At 37.3% G+C, this 19,223-nt stretch overlaps 1 protein-coding gene across 10 annotated transcripts in view; it reads right to left on the bottom strand.

Moving 5' to 3' along the window:
• The window catches only part of LOC131430227 (uncharacterized), a 48,113-nt gene that overhangs the window by 10,702 nt on the left and 18,188 nt on the right, over positions 1 to 19,223 (bottom strand). The window contains exons 1-2 of one of the 10 annotated variants that reach the window (XM_058594991.1): positions 14,006 to 14,197; positions 6,251 to 6,711 (exon numbers count right to left, since the gene is read on the bottom strand). In XM_058594991.1, coding sequence (XP_058450974.1) covers positions 6,251 to 6,533 — 283 coding nt within the window. In that variant the 5' untranslated portion in view covers positions 6,534 to 6,711; positions 14,006 to 14,197. Of the gene's footprint in view, positions 1 to 6,250; positions 6,712 to 13,199; positions 13,216 to 14,005; positions 14,198 to 19,223 lie in introns of those variants that run through there. The other 9 variants (XM_058594990.1, XM_058594993.1, XM_058594989.1 and 6 more) reach the window with 9 other exon arrangements.

The following is a 19,223-nucleotide window of genomic DNA, read 5'->3' as shown; positions in this document are numbered from 1 at the left end:
AAAAATAAGAATTATAACTAATCGCCTTTAAATAAATGCGGTTTTTGCGAAAGTCTTCATGATTTATGAAAATTATTTTTTGTGATTCATCGTCATTTTTGTATAAAACTATTTCGTGGCGTTAAAACTTTGCATATATTCTGAAAACGAATCATGAAAGTCCATCATATTTCCTCGTTTTTGCATTTCGAAGTTTATTTGATGTCAATAAATGCTACACTGAAATGAAAATCTTATTTATATTCATTAGATTTGTCATATGAATCATATGCAGAATATAATTCATAGAAATTATATGGAAACTTATAATCTTTATTTAATGTGTACGTCAAATATAAATGGACGTTATCATAATGAAAGTTATAAAAATATCCCATATAATTTATATGGAAATCCGATGGAAGTCGTGAATCGTACTGCTTGAAGTTGAAGAAATAGTTGTGTCTCCGATATTCATCAACTGCTCCAGACCATTTTTTTTCAGGAAGTTCCGCATCTCAATGTAATTTTAAATCGCTGACAAGACAGCTCATCCAACTTCGTTCAAGGATATGCGTTAACGGACCATGAAATATATATCCGGTACATTTCATTACTCTATCTGTCTAGTAAGATTCATTTTTATTTTCAGTCTCGGGATCTCACTTCTCTTTCGCAAATATCATGAGGTGCTCCCTTACCGAACGGAATACTAGAATCTGCTATTCGTATGAGCTCCATTGGAAGTTATATATATATATATATATATATATATATATATATATATATATATATATATATATATATATATGTATATATATATATATATTATATATATATATATATATATATATATATATATATATATATATATATATATATATATATATAAATTTTATAAAACTAGTCATATTGTATATATGAACCTATCTAAATAAAATCGAAGTGAATATAATATGCGCTTCATAAATTGTTCCACCGGAAATTTCATTCGTTATATGGAAATCCTGTAAAAATAACGTTAAGAAGAGTTTTATGTTTCATAAGATTATCTCATATATTTGACATGATGTTGAACACATCTTGTAACTATTATTGGAAATGCTAATAGTGCAAAATCATTAGAATATTAGAAAATTTAGCTCAGTGTACGGTATAGGACATCATAATGGCGGCCATGAATTTTTTTTTAATGCAAATGACGCTTAACCCAAGAAGCAATAAATCAAATAGCCCACAACAAATGTGTCATAAATGTACTTCAGAACCCTCAAATTTGCTCTAAGTGAAACTGTCATCCAATGAACACGCACACACACAAAACTAGATTTATGAAAGAATTTTACTGACAATAATGTTTTAAAGAAAATGTTTGAAAGCAACATTAAGAGTGTTTACATGGTTTTATTCTAGTACACATTGTTTTATTTTTAGTCCAGTTGTTAGTCTGGGTAAAAAGTTTTATAGAAGCTTCAAAAACTATGATATTACTTGTCAAAAGAGACATTTATTATAGTCGTCATAAAACAGGTAGTGATTGAAAAATCAATTACAAAACTCCTATAAATTACAATCAAAACCATTAGGCATTCGAATTGTTACTTGGGTATTGTGGTCTCATAGAACGCTATTGAATTTTATTCCGATCCGACTTCCGGTTTCGCAATTAAAAGGCAATATGTGCAAATCTATGAGAAAATGCGCACTAAATTTTCTCGGAAAGTTCTTGACCGATTTTTACAAACGCAGATCTTGTTAGTTAGTGGATACATAAATGTACTTTGGGATTACTAGTTCCCTGTTCCCGCTTCCGAATGCACCGGTAATAGTGGAGAAACCTTGATTTCTCAGAATTTGTTCCAACCGCTAAACAATCCGATAATTGTTACTCTAACAGTTATAGAAATTTTACAAAAATTTTAACATTATTGGTTCGAAATGTTATAAATAAAAGGTGATTTTTTAAGAGCTTGCTGATTTTAAATTTAAATAAAACACATGCCAAATTATGAAATGGCCAAATTGTGTTTTTATTTCAATGATAATTTCTTGGCATTTAACATTTGAACATGATTTCGGGCATATGACCGCCACGACTATTTTTCACAAAAGTCATTCTGTTTTCAAGCATATGAGGTTTTTCAAGCATATGAGGCCGTATTTCAGCAATAACAATAAGTCGATTGTTTCGTCCGCATTATGACAAGTGGCACCATCCTATTGAAACCACATTTCTTGAAGATTTGACAACAAAAATTCATTGATCATGGTTCTGTGCCGTAATTTCCGTTCACGGTATCGCGTCGTCTTTCCTCATTTCTAAAGAAATAAGAACCGATGATTCCATCAGCCCCACACCAAACGGTACATCGGGATGCACCGGTAATTCTTGAACGGTGTGTGGTTTATCTGTGCTCCAAATACGGCAATTTTGTTTGTATCCATTCAAAAAAAATGCGCCACATCACTGAAAAGAATTTTGCGATATAAACAGTTTTAATTGAACACTGATTTTGAAAATTTATTCCCACGATTTGGAAGTGTCGTTCTGGAGTTAACCTATTCATGATGATTTGTCAAACAATACTGAGTAGAGACGTCACTTTTCACAGTCAAAACAATTTTCAGACAATAGAGTTATTCCATATTGAAAAAACAAACCTACTAAAAAAACACCCCTTATTACAATTGTATAATTTTTCAAAATCCTTGTTATGTTTCAGTATCGGTGTGTTATTTTCGGCACTGATGTTTCAAGCTTCGGCATACACCGAATCCGCGTGTTTTCAGTTTCGTTAAACACCGGAGCTGAGTGTTTTGAATTTCGCGAAGGCACCGAAGAGCACCCATGCGTTAGTTATATTGTCAATCAATTGAATTCAATCAAACGCGTACTGATGAAAAGAGAATAAATCATTCAAACGCATTTTTCGTCATACCATGGTGGTATAGGCGATTATAGTACAAGCAACGTATAAAGCAAAATCGGAAACACTCGGCTTCGCCGTTTGCCAAAGTCAGGGAAACTCGACTTCAGTGCTGCCCGAAAATACAAACACCGTTGCTTGGCAATTACACGACCACCGCTACGGGTGCTTTTTCTGCTGCGTTCGGTGTTTATTTTTCAACACGGACACGAAGCGTACTCCTGGTGGTGTGCTCATGAGTGAAGGTTATGCCATGCCTGCTTTAAAGATGAAACTCATCGCTGATCTGGACAAACACACTCACCTATACAGTATTGATGGTTCTCAGTTTTGATTTCATAGAATCTAACTTTCATTTCATTTTCGGTCTTGTTTTTGCTGGTATTCAAAACGAGCACGAGCATGCCACAAATGATTGAATTTCATGTCTCGAGCTAAACACAACTGGCTACTGAACCGAATGCGTTTTCCAGCATACGAGAACATGTGTTGAGAATTGGATTGAAATGGCATCGATTCGAACGTTGGCTGCCCATGGCAACTTTGGTGGATGGGGAATACAAGCGAGACAGTGTCATAAGAATCTGATTCAATGTGTTGATGTATAAATACATCAAATCACAACTCACAAATCGTCTCTCAGTGGGTTCTAATATTTGATGTGCACTCAGCGCTCATCTGCTGATTGCTTGACACTACGATGTTGAGACGATGTTTTCTAAACACCAGGGGTTCTGAAAGTGGTCGATATAGACCCCTTGGGGTCGATATCCTTTTTGCGGGGGTCGACGTTAACGAAAACTGACTATGGGGGTCGACGAGGTCTAGAAATCGACCCCCTATTGTTTGATATAAGTTGTTATTTGAAATATTTACGCTAAAAAAGTTGTGTTTATTTAACCATCCGCAGAAATTGGTAAGTATTTTACATCAATTTTAAAAAAGGAAGAAATTGAATTTTCAATGGAATTTGTTGATGGTGATATGAGGCCTAAGTTAATTTTAGTAAAGGGGTGCATGACCCAAAATAGTTTGGGAACCCTTACACTACACAAATGGTTACCCAGTTACTCAACTCGCTCAGTCATGCTTCTGGAACCGATTTTCAGGTGAGCTGAACTCAGCGATGATAAAGTACGGAACTGATTATTGCTAGCCCTGCATGCGAATATTGGATAAGATTATAGTTTAATTTAGATGACGCATTATTGTTAAATTTGATAAAAAGTATTCAAACAAAATTATTTTTCTGGATTTACCTAATCGTGTTTTCAATTATTTAGATAACACCTTGTTCATTCAACACACTGTTACTTTCAAAGTCATATTGGAAAATAAAAGAAATCGAAAAAGAAAGTTTCTCTTTTTAATGAAATAATAGTTAATAGTTAAATTTATTCAAAACTTAGAATTTATTCAATTGCTCTTCCAAATTTTAGGCTTTTCTATTGACAATCTTGCAAACGAGCAATTCTAGAATATCATTTGTCATTGTTCAAAAATTTACCCTGCACAAGAATGGGTAGAATTTAATCGTGAATATCTCTTGTTGTAATGGATGTGTTTGACAGTGTAAAGTGACATCTCTACTCAGTATTGCTTGGCAAATCATCATGAATAGGTTGCCTCCAGAACAACGTTTCCAAATCGTGGAAATTAGTTTAGAAGTCAGTGTTCAATTCAATCTGTTTATAGCGCTAGATTCTCTTCAGTGATAAGGCGCATTTTTGGTTGAATGGATACGTCAACAAGCACAATTACCGTGTTTGGATAATCCACCCGTCGTTTAAGAATTCCCAATGCATCTCGAAAATATACAGTTTGGAGTGGTCCATGGGCTGGTGGGATCATAGGTCCTTATTTCTTTAAAAATGAGAAAGGGTGACGCGTTACCGTGAATCGAAATCGATACAGAACCATGATCAATGAAATCTTCAAGATATGGATGGAGACGAAATGTGTTTTGTAACAGGATTGTTGATATTAATAACAAAAATAAAAATCCAATAACAAAGCATGTTTCATTATGCAGCTTGAAAAGTATAACCACCCGTTTAACTTGAAATTTTTATACAGTCAGTAACAGGAGCGCAGGTTTTCGTTTAATTGACTCAATCGAAATAGTGCATGAGAGGTGAATCAACCAGCTTTAATTCAAACTGGCTTTGTCAAGTCTCAATATTTGAATGGAATGGTTTTTCGCTGAATGTTGTAGGCCTTGCTATTATATGGCAGCAAAAACTCCGAGTTCCGGATCTGGAAATAGATTTTCAAAACTCCATCGGAACTTGCCACGATTTCTAATGAAATGTTAATAAGAAAGGCATCATTACACCACAAAGTGGATTAAAACAGGGGTTTTTACAGTGCAAAAACTATTGTGCTTACATAAAGCAAAATGCATTCGAATCGATCAGTTGGCAGATAGAGTAAATTAATTCACAAAGTATTTGGAAGAGGTGTCACTAAAATTTAACTAGCATTGGAATAAATGAATATACATATAGCCCTAATACAAAAAGGCCATGACTGAAACATTCTTGAGAATTGTAATCACCAGGAAGTATATTAGTATGAAGATAAAAAAGATCAAATTGTAATTTTTGGTACAATTTGAGAATCACTCATTAGCTGCTTAGCCAGCCACGCAAATACTATAGAGCCATCTGCTTCTCGATAGTTATTACATCGTAATCATCAGTTCCGTTCGTAGCCACAACTAGTGTCGAATTTCATTGGTTGTTTTACAAATGTTTCTGCCAAACCACGAGTCAATCGCCCAACCAGAACTGAGTGTAGTGGCCACAATCGTAAACAAACGCCACTTCAGGGGTGCTCAGGCGTCAAGAGAAACGTGTTGGCGTATTTCTGGTGGTTATGTGCATTGAATTAACAATAAGACCTACTCGCCAAGGAAGCCGAATGTGGCTTGGCACACATTTTCCTGTGACTAACTGGCAGTGATCACGACTCGAAGCGCTACTACCGCTGTAGTAAATGCTAACTTTCAAGTCCGCTTTCTGACTTCAACTCAAAGTCGGTCATTTGGAAGGCGACCAATCTGTTTATATGGCCGACCAAACCGAACCACCCGATTGTAACAATCGGATCCGCGGTCATTCGACGAAACGTGTCTGGAATACTGTAGGCGGGATAAATGCATCACCAGTGACAGTGAAAAGGTTTCTAGAATTCTAGGCAACCGTAAGAATTAAACTTCACGTTCTATGTCCAAGGTGGAAGTCGTTAGCGGATTGAAGGTGACTGGATTACCTAGTTTCGGTATGTCAATAGCTTCGCTAGCTTGTTTCTTACGAACTATTAGTTTAATCTAGAAAACTCACCTTTAACTACATCGTAATCCTTAACCCCGTTAAGATATTCTTTCCACAGGTCTCTGAACTGCTCCGCTGCTACCCGATGGGGTTCCGGAACTGCATCCATCTTGATCTCACTTAAATCGGGCAATATATTTTTGCCCACGTAATCCTTGTTAAGAATTGTTGTTGCTTCATCTTCAATAGAAGACGATGTTGCACCGATTTTATGACATAGCACTACCAACAACAGCAGGAAGGGAAGTAACCTTCCCGGAGTTATTGTTCCTTTGTCACCCACTTTTTTCATGCTGATATTTATTTATTCACTTAATGTTTCGCCGCAAGTTTGCCAGTGGCCGTACTGATTTGCTGCACGTATTTGTCTGTTTTTTTTTTGTTGTTGTCTCTATTTAACAAGTGGTTTCTTCATTTCTAATTGTATTTTTGTGTTGAGATTTTCTATTGCTGGAAAAGTTAGGTGCTAGCTATAAAAAATTGTGTTAGTTTTGGTTTTGAGTTTATATCGTGCTTCACCATAGAGCATAGTTTTACAGTCAGAAGAAACTGACATTGCTCCAAGTTCGCTAGAGGGACGAGTAGTTCCATGCTTTCTATTACATAAGACAACAATATGGTAAAGTGATTGGTTTGTTGCCCAACGCTTTCAAATTTTAGTTTGTTCCATAAACTTGATTTTATTTTCTTTCGCGTTTCGTCCTCTACTCGTCAAAGCATAGCATTTCAAATTGAACAGCCAGTGAAGCTGAGCATTTCAGATTGACCCTATAAGTAATGTATAACTCCGAACGCCGAAGCTCAACATCTGCACTAAAGTATCCAACAAAATTTGTACTAAATAGCGTTTTTTACACCTAATAACCGGAAACAATAACGGTTGGAATCCTTTTTTTTTTAAGTAGAGCGGACACAATGCAGTATCGTCATCGAGAAAACCACACTGAGAACTTAATTCTTTGGGTGACGCATTAATGAAGGTTGTTTGATTTTTGTCAGACGGAAGCTTTTTGTTGGATGAATCAACGCGTGATTGCAAAAGTCGAATGTGGAATTTACAAATTAGCAGAGTTTTTAACGCTGAATAGAATTCGGCAGATTATTCTATATAGTGTTATTCGAGTAACCAGATCAAAGTTTGCGTTTGCGAATCTGGTACACTATTTGTCAAAACTATTAGGAAGTTCCCAGCTCATACAAGATGAGGCAATTCGCGTTACGATTTTGAAACCAGATCTCGGGAACCACTTCGATACCTTCGCCGTTTTACTGCATTTTTGGTTACAGGGGTATTCTCAATGTATTAACAGTTTTGATATCAAAATTAGATAACGTAGTCAAATTAAATCTATTGTCAAAATAATCGTTTTCACGTTGATCCTAGCAAGTGAGTTTCTAACATAACCTAGTCAAGCATGTTAGAAGCTCATAGAATCTTTAAAAAAACATTATGGTTCAATGAAAATAATACCGTTTAATATAATCAAAAATGGGATATCTAAGTTTTCACTAGTTCCTATCTCATATCGACGTCAACATTTCAAAAGGGCCTAAAAACAATTGACCGATTCTCTTTGTTTACTTTATCTTTCGACTATATCCGTGTTATTATACAAACGTTCATTACATATTTGGTACTGTTGGAAACATGGGGATAGTGTCATTCATTCTACACGAATACTTTGTAGGTAAACGTGAAAATTAAGAAGATATTCACAAAAGAGCAAGTGAACAAAGAGAAACTCTCATTGGTTTATGTGCCCTTATGAAATGTTGACCTCGATATTTCCTCGTGGGTATATGATGACATTTGGTAATTGGTGCCTGTGACGTCAGTTTCAACGCGGATAAAAACAGAAAATTATGATTGTAACACATGGATCAATAAGTCCCGAGACTAAAGCAGAGATGGCGCACGTAGTAAACCAGTAACCACGTCTCTCTAGAGTACTAACCTTTGCTTGAAACGGGTCAAAATTTTAAGTCGATCCGACCAGAAACAGCTGAGTTATCGAGGTTGGAGTAAAGTCGTTTTGTAGTTTGTTTTAAAAATGGAAAAAACCGAGTTTCGTGTTTCGATAAAACATTGTTTTTTTAATGGGTAAAAATACCGTGCAAGCGAAACAATGGATTGAAAAATGTTATCCATCAAAAGCAACGATTTGTCGGTGGTTCGCCGAGCTTAAACGTAGTCGTACCGACACAAATGACGCGGAACGCTCGGGTAGACCTGTGGAAGCCGTTACACCGGAAAATGTGAGTGAAGTAACAAAAATTATAATGGAAGATCGTAAAGTGAAGCTCCGTGAGATTGCTGAGATGACACAGATATCATATGGAAGTTTATTTACTATCCTTCATGAAATATTGAGCATGAAAAAGGTTTTTTTCAAGTGGGTGCCGCGATTGCTGCAATGCACCCTGCCACAAGTCGATGAAAACAATGGCGAAATTGAACGAATTGGGCTTTGATCTGCTTCCCCACCCCCCATACTCGTCAGATTTAGCCCCCAGTGACTACTGGCTCTTTGCTGATCTTAAAAAAATGCTCCAGGGAAAAAGATTTGGCTAAAATGAGGAGGTCATCGCTGAAACTGAAGCTTGTTTTGAAGCGAAAGATAAATTTTTTTATAAACATGGTATTGAAAAATTGGAAAAACGTTGGAACCATTGTATCACCCTAAAAGGTGATTATGTTGATGAATAAAAAAAACTTGCAAAAAAATGTTATTTCCATTGTTTGTCTCGGGACTTATTGATCCATGTGTTAGTTTCGGTTTCCAAAGAGATTCTGGGGTGTATTTACTTCGATTTATAATATTTTAGTCACTTTTTATAGTCAAACGTCACAGATTTTCATTATATCGATGGAAGAATGAGAACAGAAATTCTTCTGTTTTTTCCTGCAGACGTTAGTTTGGTTTTGTCTTGTCCAAGAGAGACGGTAACATTGACACTCTCTTTTTTTGCAATGAGATAAGAAAATGCTTCGTCTCTCTTCGTATGTTTTGGATGCGGTCATTTACGAATGAGACAGTAGAAAACAAATATGAGGCTGTTGGATTGAACTCTTTCATTGAAAATGCGCGACAATTTCCAGCTCTGACGCCTGTTGTAGAAATATTCCAACTACAACAATTTAATCTCTTCTCATACGACTGTTCTTAGTGTAGAAGACACTTTTATTTCAATGAAAGACCCATGACCGAATTATGAACGACAAGACGTTCATTAAAACGGATGCAAGAAATTTTTCGTCAGATAGCTCCGCCTGGAGGTTCGGAAGAAGTTCCGGTAGAAGAATGTAGACTAACTCTTCAAGAAGTAGTTATTGTGAGAGGCAATTTGTTGGTGTGGCAAATTAATCAAGCCATACATTACGAACGGATATATATAGAAAATGCCTCAAGAAGCGATTGCTGCTCTTCCTCTGTGGTCTCGAAGGTGACACAATGATTGGGCCGGATCTGGCCTCGTGCTATTTCGCAAAATCGATGATGGAGCGGCAAGAAGTAGAGATGGTCGGGCAGAGCTGTCCATCTCCTCTGTGTGGCGAAGAGCAAGTATAATTTCTCCCCTCGCACTGACAATATTAATGAGAACTCTTCTCTTTCACACATTTACACCACTGTTATATACATTGTGCACGCATCATGAGAGCGAGTGTTTATTTTCTTTCAACTCTAGCCCTGGATCACACCAAATTGCTAGAGTACAGCTCTGAAGTACTCTGAGGTGGATGAAGATATTTTCTCCGAAGTGTGCACGCGGACTCTGGTGTACTGTTTGCATAAGAGAAGCGTGGGGCACGCATACTCAGCAAAAGCGGAATTTATCGTTAAAGTTTAGTTTTTCCTTGCTGCGAAAAAGGCCATCGTCACCTTCCATAAAATTAAAAATTGAATCACATAAGTGTTCGCTCACTAGCACGCACCATTGGTCACTTGGGTGTATTTAGGCGAGAGCGCGTGAGAGCGATTCATGCGAAAAGAATGTGTTTAACTCGCACCAGCTGCTTTAACCACAAGCACACACTCAAATTCTATCTATTCAACACTGAGAAGAAGTGCGCTTTCCTTTTTGTGTGATATCCGCTTCTTGAATCCCCTGTGTAGACAAGAATCTTACACCAGCGTGTACCACTCTGATGAAATGCCATCCCTTTGGTCGGGTAAGCATTTTTACAAACCCAAACTCGATCGAAAATAAAAAACTTTTATCCGTACCGATAAAAAAATAAATATCTTTACCCGTACCCGACCTGAATCCGATAAATGTCCCGAAACCCGACCAGATTTTTTTTAACCCGAACCCGACCTGTACCCTTTGAAAATGACCGGCGCTCGTGCCTGACCCGAACCCTAATCTTTCTCTGTGCCCAAACGCAACCAATACCCATCGGGTTGGAGCTGAATTTCACCTTAATGCTCATTCATACCAAACGTTTTAGAAAACTTATGTTTTAAGTTATTTATGAGTTTCTCATACCACTGAGAATTTTATCATAAATTGCTGACTATGTTCCAGATGATATCAAGAGAAAATTATGTTGCTGCGTTAAATACAGCCCCTGGTTTGGACCCCTGAAACACCCCCCTGCATACGCGCCTGGTAGTTGGAATACACGGAACACACATTTTACGCGCGGAGTCGAGGGTGCGGAAATCAAATTTCGCGAAATTGAAATAAAACATTGCGTTATTTCAATTTTTTCGTGTAAAAAAAGGTTCTTTCGATTCCATTCGATTTTAGTTTAAAGAACACAAAAATCCAACTACGTTCATGCGCAAAAGCATTCAGGACCATCTGATACTACGGAGATCCGTGAGACATATTCCAAGATCAGGAAAATTGTCCTTAGAGACTACTCTGTGCCGCCGCAAGAACTACAACGGCTAATATCTATTTTGTGTTTGCTGTTTATATTTTTACAGCTACACATTGCGTACTTGTCTATTTATAGCTGTTCCAGGTATGTTCTCAGTAGTCCAAGAACTTCAGTGAAAACAGATTTTAAGATCTTCACAAGCAATCAGTAGCTTATGAATAATTTTTTCAATGCTGTTCATAGTTGTGGAGCTACATATGGCTTAATCCTCTATTCTGATCTGTTTCAGGAATATTTACAGTCATCCAAGGACTTCAGTAGATCTTACGGTCTGAGCTACAGGTAGTCTTTGGATGGCGTAGTTCATTCACAACTACAATAAACCTTCTAATTGTGAGTGGAATCACGAGTATAGACCGTGATCAATGAGTTCGTTATTGCAATTTGTTATGCTGGTAGATCTTAAGGCCTGAACTCCAGGTAGTTTTTGGATGACATAGAATATTCACAGGAGGGTTTGGATGGACAAGAACTTCCACAGGCATTACCACAGTATGTCAATTGAGAACATACCGCACTCAAAAGTTTTGCAAAAGTCACCAGTCACGCGATCGTATAATGATAATTCTTTTCCAGAGATTCCTTGGATGCCCTCGATCCTAACTAGATTTTTCTAAACCAAACAATTCTGTTATGTACATTGCATAAAATTCAATTGACTGAACCCTGTTGGATTGTTTTGTATACGTAGAAAAAGAAACTCCCTACTTAACCTATTATGTCCTAGCGTATGATATATCATACGCAGAAATATCTATTTTTCAAAAAATGTTTACTGTGGAACTGCACTACCCAACAGCTTCACGATAACAAAAAAAAATAATCTACACTACGCAACTTCCTTGTGTGTTAAATCTGCTGTTTGTTTGTCAAAATTTAATTGTATTTTGATCCTTGACCTTTGACCTACTAACGACTAGAAATGGCTGTGCAAAAGTAAGTTATATATTGCTTTCTATTTTTTGGTCAAATTATGCTCTAATCCTTATATCTTGTGAGAAAACATTAACAGACGCTCTAAAAAGGTTATATCTATGAAAAAAATCTCAAATAATGTGTAAAATAATGTAAAATTTGATGTCAACATTTGTGTGTATGATATATCATACGGTGGCATAATTTCGTTTAGAAAAGATTATTAACAGTGGTTTTGCGGTTATTTATTTAGGAGTAAGGGAACAGCCTACTGAAGCTGAGATTCTATCATTTTCCTTCTCCAACAGGCATAAAACCTTCTAATCTTTTGTATCAACAGATTACATACATGACGCATGAGGGAACGCAGATGATACTTCGGTTTCCAGATCTAACAATCTTTCCATCCCTAAATTTAAAACCTGAATTCGGTCGTAGCCGGCATTGTTCAATGAAGTTTGCGCAATGTGAAACAACATTTTAATCCCAACCACGTTGTTTCAAAAAAACTGATCATTAACTGAGATGCAACTTACGGGCTACAGTTAATGTTAATACTGAGCGTTTCTTTGAAACCAACTACTTTTTTCTAATCTCTGGTACTAAACTAAAAAATTTCTGTTATTGGCGGGCGGCAGATGAGCAACTGAAAATAATTACCACCTCTACTTACTTCAAATGTTTTGATCAATGACATTGCTTATGATTCAAACTCATTCGCGCCTAAATTCTTGATGTTGTATAAGCTTTACTTCTACGGGTTTAGTTTACTTCTAGAAACACCACGAACGTTGTCGATATAATACAAACTCACCGAACAAGGAAACTGTATCATGTGGTGTTGGTGAACTTGAGGTAATCATGGTTAATTAAATCAAATGCTGCTTTATAATATCAAGTATTTGTTGTTTGCATTTCTCTATTGTGAAGGAGCACAAACAACGAACGCAAATGTTTTATCAACACTCCTGTTTAAAATACTTCCGCATTTGTCTAGAAAAAAAAAACTCTCAATTTGGTTGCGCATGATTTCTTTACGTTTCGTCTTTGATACGTCCAATGGACGAAAACGGAAAAAAGTTGCAATGCATTAACATAACTATGGGCCGTATAAATTCCGTATTGCCATTATATTCTATTATCAGATGAATTTACCAATCAAACGTCTTTCTCGTTTCGCAGTCTTCTGGCCGTCCTTTACCTGTGCCCTGTTCCCCGGGCAGAATATCCTCGCGGCATATGCCGAACGCTGTCTAGAACAGACCAGAATATCTCCCTCGATTGTTGTCTTCGTTCAATTGAATAATAGCGAAACTGCCGTCTGAAATAGCTTTCTTCGTTCGGCACAGAGCAACAAGGACTGCGGATCGGCAGATGTGTTGCAGAAGTGAACTCTCCTAAATTGAGTTTAATTTGAAAATTTAATTCAACTTTGCGAGATAACACACACACACACTGCGAGCCGGTCTGTTCGGGGTGGCTTTGGGTGATCGTGACGGTAAAGATCGCGACCGAGCCTTGCGCAATCGCCGCCCGGACGAACAGCTCGAATCTTGATGAAGACGTTTATGTTATTGGAATAAATTAGACGGATTTATCTTCCCGATTTGCCGACCGGAGCAGTTCAGTTCCGATCCGGTTGGTCTCCAAATTCAGATTTTCCATCGACAGCAATGACCTTAGCTGTCCTCACGAACGGTAATCGGCGATGGCGCTCGAAAATTGATTATTAATTGCGTGTTTACGAAATTATGGTCCGAGCGTCTTCATGTTTTGATGGAAACAATCGTCATCCCCGCACACAAAATAGTTACACTTGTTTAAATTATGGCAGATAAAAAAATAGCAATTCAGGGGAACCATTTGCATCATACGCGGTGCTTAATCACGAGTGTGCCACAACAGAACTACTAAAAATTGATTCATCATTCGTTTAAAACGGCCACCAATTGAATAATCACCACGAACCACAAACTTTCCAACCTGATACGCCACCACCCTCAACTCTATCACGCAGCGTACGTCTCTGAGTGTGAGTGCGGGGGAGGGTTCTTTTTTTGCGAAATCGATCCGTACCGGAGGCCAAACGAATAAACTATCCGCGCGCGTTCGCGTGTCTTACCGAGACGGTGATTGCAGTAGCACTAGGGATCAGAACTAACCGCGCCAACGATTTATATGTTGAATTGAGTGAATTAAATCCGCTGTCCTCTGGCTGGACAGCATGTGGAAGGCGAGTATACTATAGCTGATATCAGTTGTAGTTAGAGAGCTGCCACCTAGCAGTATCAAAGGTAACTAGTGCTATAGTTTGTAACGCAAAGTTTACGACAGTGCATTCAAAAAATTTTCACAGGAAGACCCAGAGGGTCATCGTTGAATCGGTTTTGCTCATTCGTATTATCGTTTTATTCGTTTTATCGTTGTATCGGTTTTGCAATTTGCTTATTCCCTTAAGGATCATGTGTAAACCAAGTTTTGTTTATTACGTACTTCAAATTTAGTACGTATATCATAAATCTACACCCCACACCACAAAAATGAAGATGTACAATTTTGCATTTACAATGGGTAGGGTAACAGAGGTATTTTGGCCACTTCATATATTTTGGCCCACCTAACAAACTATATGGATTCAATCGATCTTAGGTAACCCATGTTGCTTCAGTTTGAAGCTAATCACATTAAATTACCTATTGCGGAAGGATTTTTCAAAGATATTAAAACATTTGGTGGATATTTTTACAAAGTGGGCCAAAATAAAATCGATCCTAAAGCGGGCCAAAATACCTCTGTTACCCTAGTAAAGGGACCGTGCACGAGGGCGTGGTTTAGTGGTTTATAAAAAAAAATAATTGCTCGACTGTCAAATTTTAACTAAATGTTCAAATAATTCGCAGGATGAACCATTTTAATTTTATTTTTTTAATAAAAACTAGTAGAGTTTGTAGGTCATGTTAGTTGATGGCCATACGAATCAACTTCGATTATACCGGTTCTCGGGTTCCAATGCCCGAAGTACCTACAATAGTGGAACTCAATTCGTTTTCTCATGGATGTCAAAGAACTGTTTCATTCTGTAGGTTATACTAGTTAATGCACAAACAATCTCTTTGGTTTATTTTAAGAATCAAAGAGAAATATTTTTAATAGAATACCACAGTATTATATATGAGAAACGCATCATTACACCGCAAGGTGGATTAAAACAGGTTTTTGAGTGTTTTATTCAGCGTAAACATATGGTAACAGTGTAAAGCTATGGTAGGATTATTTCGCCTATTCGCCACTAATGGCGCTACTTGTTATCGTGCACGGGCCCTATACTAGAGATGGGCAATTCGCTCCTGAGCTGTTCCAATGAATCGAATCATAAAAGTGAGCTGGCAGCTCACAGCTCTTTTTAAAAGAATCGCAGCTCACCAGCACACTCATTTGCTACCCAGTTCGCCGCATTGTGAAGCGAGGAATAAGATGCGAGCCGAACGGATCTTCGAAAAGAAATGTTTGCACCAAGTTTCGTTATTTCTTCCATGCCTGCATCTATTCTTCTTCAACGGATTAAATGAGACATTATCAGTAAGAATTCTTACTTCTCACGGCACAAGAAAAACGGGTCACAGAATTAACCATCAGAAATATCGGTAATACACCTTTGCTATTCCAATATTGCAACAAATGAAATTATTGAAATTTGCACTGAATGGGACTGATATGCGGGTACTTTGCATATGGGACAGACATGAATTGACATTTGTTTCACATTTTACAGAACAAACAATAAATTTTTTTTGCAATTTCTGAGAGTATATTGAGGATAGATTTGATTCCTCAAGCTAACTCAAAATTGGCAAAAATTGATATGGAACTGATATGCGAGTATGGGCAGTATAGATTTCAGTGAATACAATTGAAGTTAATTTTTAAGTGATGAAGGTAAAGGTTATAGGTAACAATTATTATAGGTCGTAGATCTTGTTTTGAACAAAAAAAAAAGACTTTTGTAGATTATTTCTTGATATTTATATTGATAAATTTTGCAATGTTCACCTTGAGTCAATAATATTAGGTTGCGCATTTTATTATGGCCCCCGCTTCCAATATATGATATACGAAATACCATTAAAAATCATTCCCGTTCCACACTATTCATTTTACTCTTTCACAAGGTGCACCAACCAGCTGATAAAGCTTGCATGATTTAGAATTGGAACAAACTTTTGCTCATATTGTGGCGCTCCTGGTGGACGGATTTGGAAGTTCTTAGCGCCCACGTGTCGGGAATTTTGTCAGCTTCACATATAATTTTTGATTATTCCGTAAATCGATTGTACTTTGTAAACAATCAACATGGAAGCCGAAAGAAGGGAACAAATTGTGCACAGTTATTAGGAAAATCCATAGTGGTCTGCATCTAGGCTAGCTAAACAACTGAAATTGCCCAGAAATACCGTATGGCACGTTATCAAACGGTATAAGGAAACATTGACGACGATTCGAAAGCCTTAAGCCAATCGTCGGAGTGGAACTGTCGACCGGAAACTGCGTGGTAAGATTTTGAAGACGATTAAGAAGAATCCTAATCTGTCGGACCGTGATTTGGTCAGAAAATTCGGTGCTGCCCATAGTACCGTGAGGAGAACTCGACTCCGGGAAGGAATCAAGTCGTATCGAGCTAGCAAACAGCCAAATCGGACCATAAAACAGAATAGTGTGGCCAAAATTCATGCTCCGAAACTATATGACCAGGTGCTGACCAAATTCGACGGGTGTCTTCAGATGGACGATGAAACCTATGTCAAGGCTGACTTCGGGCAAATCCCAGGTCAAAAATTTTACTTGGCAACGGCTCGGGGGGATGTTCCAGCCAAATTTAAATTTGTTTTTGCCGAAAAATTTGCAAGAAAATTTATGATTTGGCAGGGCATTTGCAGCTGTAGCAAAAAACGAATGTTTTCGTTACAAATAAGACAATGACATCGGAACTATACCAAAAAGAGTGTCTCCAAAAACGAATTTTGCCGTTCATTCGATCCCACGACCATCCCGTAATGTTTTGGCCAGATTTGGCAAGCTGTCATTACAGCAAAGTAGTTCAAGAATGGTATGCAGAGAAAGGGGCCCAGTTTGTTCCGAAAAACCTTAACCCACCCAACTGCCCCCAGTTCCGCCCTATTGAGAAATACTGGGCAATCATGAAGAGGAGACTCAAAGCAAAGGGAAAGGTTGTCAAAGACAATAATCAGATGACGACCTGATGAAATAAGATAGCTAAAACGATGGACGAAGAAGGTGTGCGCCGCCTAATGAGCCGTGTTACAGGAAAAATTCGAGAATTCCTTCGAAACCGTGACGAATAATTTTATCCGTATTTTTTCTTAAAAGTATGAAGAAAACGCTATATTTGTATAAAAAAGATCTTGAATTCAATAACAAATAACTGAAATAAGGCAATTGTCTTTGTTCCAATTCTATCTGAAGCAAGATTTAGTTTTGGTAGTGTGATACTTTGTTTTCCATTACAGAATGGGACAGTAACATACATGTGATGCAGCCGGTGCTACATCTGCTGATTTTACCGAATTCATATGTTCAGTGCAACTAGTTTATCGAAAGCGCTTTTACAATTTAATTTCAAAATTTTTTTTTTCAATAATAGGGTAACAGAGGTATTTTGGCCCACTTTAGGATTTATTTCATTTTGATCCACTTTGTAAAAATGTCCACCAAATGTTGAAATATCTTTGAAAAACCCTTCCGCAATAGGTAATTTTATGTGATTCGCTTCAAATTGATACCACATGGGTTACTTAATGTCGGTTAAATCCTGAAAGTTTGTTAGGTGGGCCAAAATATATGAAGTGGCCAAAATACCTTTGTTACCCTGTATGCTCAAACAAATGTGAAGCATTATTTCTGATTGGAATATTAATTTTGATCAATTTTTCGTCCATGTTTGATGGAAAATTGCATACATTTTTAGTACAGGCTCACTGTAAACTGTGCGTAAAATTTGCTCAATCTGCATGGCGAGCACTTGCACATGTCACCACGATCGACACGATGTGCCACTACGATTTGGGTGCCGTGATCGCATGAGACACAATTTTAGGTGCAACATTCAATTCACGTTAGATTTTTGTTTTGTTGTTGGTTAAAATGATAAGTTTGTTTTTTTGTTTTATTTCGATCGAATTCTCGTGTAATTTATGCGACTTGGAAAAAGTTGCCTTTAACAGAAATCGTATGACACGTGTCGAAAATGTTGTAGTCTATAACAGGCATAAGGATTTTGTTATTGTTACGGAACGTAGTGGAACGTTTTGAAAGATCGCGGTGAATAGTCGAGTAGGTGAGAGTATTGTTTCCAACAAATATCAAATTTGAACAACGTACTATTTATTTATTGCCTTTGACTTCTCCGAGCAAATGTTTCTATTTCACTGGAATTTTATTAAAAGGTATGTAAATCTTCATTTTGAGGCAAAATCTGCGAGAGAAAACTTATATGGAAATGTGTTAGTAGCTGATGGAGTGTGCGGTAGTGCAAGGAAACTGAAATCGAATTATTTTTCACTATCAGTTCTCAGCAAAATGGATAAAAATTCGTTTAAATTTTTTTGTCGTGAATACGACTTACTTTACTATGGGGTGCCTTTTCAAAATTAGCCATATGGAAGAATGGGCAGAACTTAATCGTGAATATCTCGACTTGTATTAAAGGCAGCAACATAATTCTTTCACCATTTCATCAAAAATATGATCAGGAATTTAGGATAATATTTTGAACAGTGTGAGATAACCAGAAACAACTCAAATATTAAGTTTTCTCAAACTTTGAAAACAACGCGGAAAACTTTTTATTTTTGCTTGGCTTTTTCGCGCAAGGACGACGATTTTGAGGTAGTCAGGCACATATCTTCAACTGACTGCGTATAAAAGAGGAAACGTGGTCGAAATTCGGTCATTTCTTCTTGTGCGTTGGATGCAAGCAGACGTCGTGGGACCAGCAGCTTCGGAGAGCAGACCTTTTGCGTGGTGCCAAACCTCAAACGCTCAGGTCGTGCTCTCATTTGGACTTCAGCCGTCAGGTGGAGCAGTCGGCAATGAAAGCAGACCTTTTGCGTGGTATAAAGCCTCAAACGCTTAGGTCGTGCTTTCATTTGGACTTCAATCGTC

The sequence above is a fragment of the Malaya genurostris genome, chromosome 2, assembly GCF_030247185.1.
Source record: "Malaya genurostris strain Urasoe2022 chromosome 2, Malgen_1.1, whole genome shotgun sequence".
Taxonomy (NCBI): domain Eukaryota; kingdom Metazoa; phylum Arthropoda; class Insecta; order Diptera; family Culicidae; genus Malaya; species Malaya genurostris.
Note: the sequence above shows the minus strand (reverse complement) of the source record. Positions and strands in the feature narration are given on the sequence as shown.